Source organism: Charadrius vociferus, unplaced genomic scaffold, assembly GCF_000708025.1.
Source record: "Charadrius vociferus isolate BGI_N301 unplaced genomic scaffold, ASM70802v2 scaffold178, whole genome shotgun sequence".
In the NCBI taxonomy this organism is placed as follows: Eukaryota; Metazoa; Chordata; class Aves; order Charadriiformes; family Charadriidae; genus Charadrius; species Charadrius vociferus.
Genome location: NW_009649717.1, coordinates 2442989 through 2446319, shown reverse-complemented (window position 1 = coordinate 2446319; position 3331 = coordinate 2442989). Strand labels below are relative to the sequence as shown.

The following is a 3331-nucleotide window of genomic DNA, read 5'->3' as shown; positions in this document are numbered from 1 at the left end:
GAGTGCTCGGTTTCGTCGCGGCGGTGGTCCCCTGCCTGGCAGGGGAACGAAGTGTCTCTGCGCGCTGCTGCCGGGGCAAAGCAGTGCTTGAACCCTGGGTTTGAGAGGCAGGTGAAGGCACCAGGCGCTCCGGACCTGCTTCCAGCAGGAGAACTCAATTTCCGAAGGAAGGTGGCCGGGGAAGAGAGTCTGTTGTATCCTTTCCCCCTCTGTCATAAACACTTGAAGTAAAGTTAAAGGCTGGAGAGAGCTCTGGATAATTTTTAGCAGACTTAATAGGATTAAAACTAGATGTGTCCTAACATTAGAGGATTAAGACAGGTACTTCCCACAGCTAGTCCTAAACAGTTTTCTTCCTGAACTTTCATTTAAAAAAAATAAAATGCTTCTTTGTCACTGTTACCTCTGAGACCTGACAGACAGCAATGTGTGTCTCTTTCATTTCAGCTCCTGATGAGGATATACTTGTTAAAGGAAAGCAGTCCATCAAGAGTCAAGTTTTAGGAAATCAGAACTCGGAAAGTGAGATTCTCTTGGAAGGCGACGACGATATCATGTCTTTCATGGAGGAAAGAGAAGTGGAGAACTTAACGGGTAACTTCAGCTATCTAATTTTCTCCTCAGCTTCTTTACTATTCAAGTTCTGATCTCCCCTGCTATGCAATGAATCATGTTTTAGGATACACACTGATAAATTGTTCCTTCTCATAATTGGGTCATTGAGAACATTTTCTGTGCATCTCAGATGCTGAGGGTGTACCTAGGAGGAGTTGTGCATTTTCTTTTTCTGGCTTTTATAACATTCTTGCTTCCACAGTAGATGTCTCTGTTCTAGGAAACCTTCCTTAGAGAAAGTAGCTCTGCCTTGAAAAGGGCTTCCTTTCTTTGTTTTTGACCTCATTCCACTCTTCAAATTAGACCTACTGGACAATTAGGCAAGTTGTCTGTAATTAAAGATTTTGGAGAGCTTTATTTTTTTTTCTGAGTTTATAAAATGGTACGTATTGGCTATTTACTTGAGTTTGAAGGATCTGTACGCTCGCTGGATTTAACTGCTTTAAACCCCTTGCCATTCCCCTGTTGAAGACCTTTCTCCCCAGACCAGAGTCTTACTAGACTTCACTTCTTTTTTTCTGAAGAAGAAATAGTACTTTGCATCTTTGAACTTAACTAATTTTACTCAGTCACATGCAACCTTTGCTGATGTTGCACTCTGAGTGGAGTGGGTCCATTTCTGTACAGTTCCAAATGTAAAAAGAGTCACCTCCTCGGTACAGGGACTGGGGTTATGAAGCATCTCCATTGTTTTTTGAGGAACATGGGTTTTACAGTGGAAAATGCAAACTTCTCTGTGGTGTTCTGCTTTCTCAGCTGGTATCCTATGCACATTTACTTTAGAGAAAAATGTCATTTCTTTGATAACTCTGGTTCCCTGAGAAGCTAGTAGTATAACCTTACATTGATACACATCATACGTATGATAATTCAGTGAAATTACTGGAAGTGGTTATTTATTGGCAGTTTGCTTATCCCTGAACTGCATTCCACTCTTTTTATTTTTATTTTTTTAAAGCAAAGTTAAAAATGCAGCATAATGAAAAAAGAAAATCTACGTAGGAAGAGTGAAGTAAAATAAAGTAACAGGAGAATAATGCAATGGCATTTTCTGTATGTGAATCTCTTTTTTTTTTTTTTTTCTCTTTCTTCCCCTTTCTACCACGAGCTTACTTCTCAACAGCCTTCTCCATAGTTCCTTCTCTTTTATTATTCATTCATTGGTTTGAGTAATACATTCCTACTGTAATAGAGGTGAAAGGGGAGTTTAATTATATAATCTTGACAATGGCAATAGGATTAAGAAGTAATCCTCGCTAATAAAGTGGTGTGGGTTCGAAATGAAGTGGAAATTGTCAGGGGTCTTCTACAGGACCTGGACTGCCCCAGCTTCTGCAGCTGTCTGCTTGCCCTGTAATTGAATGTCTGCGAGTGATTGAAAAAATGTTATTTCTCCTCTGGATTACATGCTAATGTACAGAGGGCAAAGGGAGACAGCAAAAGAACACATAGCTGCTTATTTCATCCATTTGTGGGGGTGAGCTTTGGGAAATCATGGCAGTTCCGCAGCTATCTCATGCCCATCTGCAAACACAATGTATTTGTACGTTGGGAATAGAGGGCAAAGCTGCTCTGATCTCAGCAGAGCATCTCTTCTTTTGTCCTAGTGGCACACATTGAGATTGATGCGAGATTAAGGACCATCACCCTCCTAACAATCGATGGAAATGACAATTCATCTGAATTTTTTGTCAGTTATTCTCACGTTGATTACCTGAACGTGTGTACCTCATTTATAGATGCTTTATTAAAACAAAATTGTCTATGTCACTTTCCTATCTTCCTCTGTTTTACAGAACTCAGCTAATACTGCAGCCAAGTAACTTCATTTCCTTACCTCTTAATCAGCTGGATGACAAACCTAACCTGTTTTCTTTCTGTACGTGTTAGTTTATGTAATAGGTTCTGCATTGTCAGATCTATGCTGAACCTATTGTTTTCAGTAGTAGTCTGATTTGTCCCTGTGATAAGCCCTGTGGAGATGTGATTATTCCAATAAAAATTCATTCAGTTGGAAACCAACCCTCCAGCTGTTTACTCCCACAGTCCCCAAGCTACACTAACACTGTATGGAAACCTTGAACAATATTTAACATGGAATCAAAAGCATCTTTAAAACATTTTACTTTAGGCTTTGTAACATTGTGTAACCTTAACAATGGATTTCTAGCATCCATGAGGGAACACTTTACAGTTAGACAACTTTGAGCCTTGACTGCTGTGTTCATCTTTGTGGAAAGCTATCGAAACTTCCCTGTACCTAAAGAACACATCTGACAGTAAGATTTCAAGTGTTCATGTGTGCACTCTCTATATTGCGTATAACAGAAGTCATGCAACTCTCGAAGTTTCTTAAAAAGAAAATGTGTCTGAGTAAAAACTATATACTGCCGTGCTAAAGCCAGCTCTGGCGTGTATAATGTATGCATCAGTTTGCAATTTTAGCTGCTTCAATGTTCGGCAGCACAGAGACACTGTAAATCTATTACATATGTTCTTTTCCGGGATAAAAAGAGGTTTGCTTTTTAAGGAAGAGCTATGCTGGTCACATAATTTATTTATTTTAATGTTCTAGGCTTGAAAAGCAAATAATTTGCACTTGTGCTCTTTTCTGGTTTGATTATTGTTGGTGTTTTCACTCTTTGGCAGGTCCAGCTGCCCTAAGCACACCAGCTCAGCTTGTGGCACCCTCGGTAGTAGTGAAAGGCACTCTTTC

General features: G+C 39.8%; 1 protein-coding gene across 1 annotated transcript in view; it reads left to right on the top strand.

Moving 5' to 3' along the window:
• Positions 1–3331, top strand: part of LRBA (LPS-responsive vesicle trafficking, beach and anchor containing) — a 419275-nt gene that overhangs the window by 229499 nt on the left and 186445 nt on the right. The window contains exons 38-39 of the mRNA XM_009890761.1: positions 448–594; positions 3265–3327. Of these exons, the coding sequence (XP_009889063.1) occupies positions 448–594; positions 3265–3327 (210 nt within the window). The remainder of the gene's footprint in view (positions 1–447; positions 595–3264; positions 3328–3331) is intronic.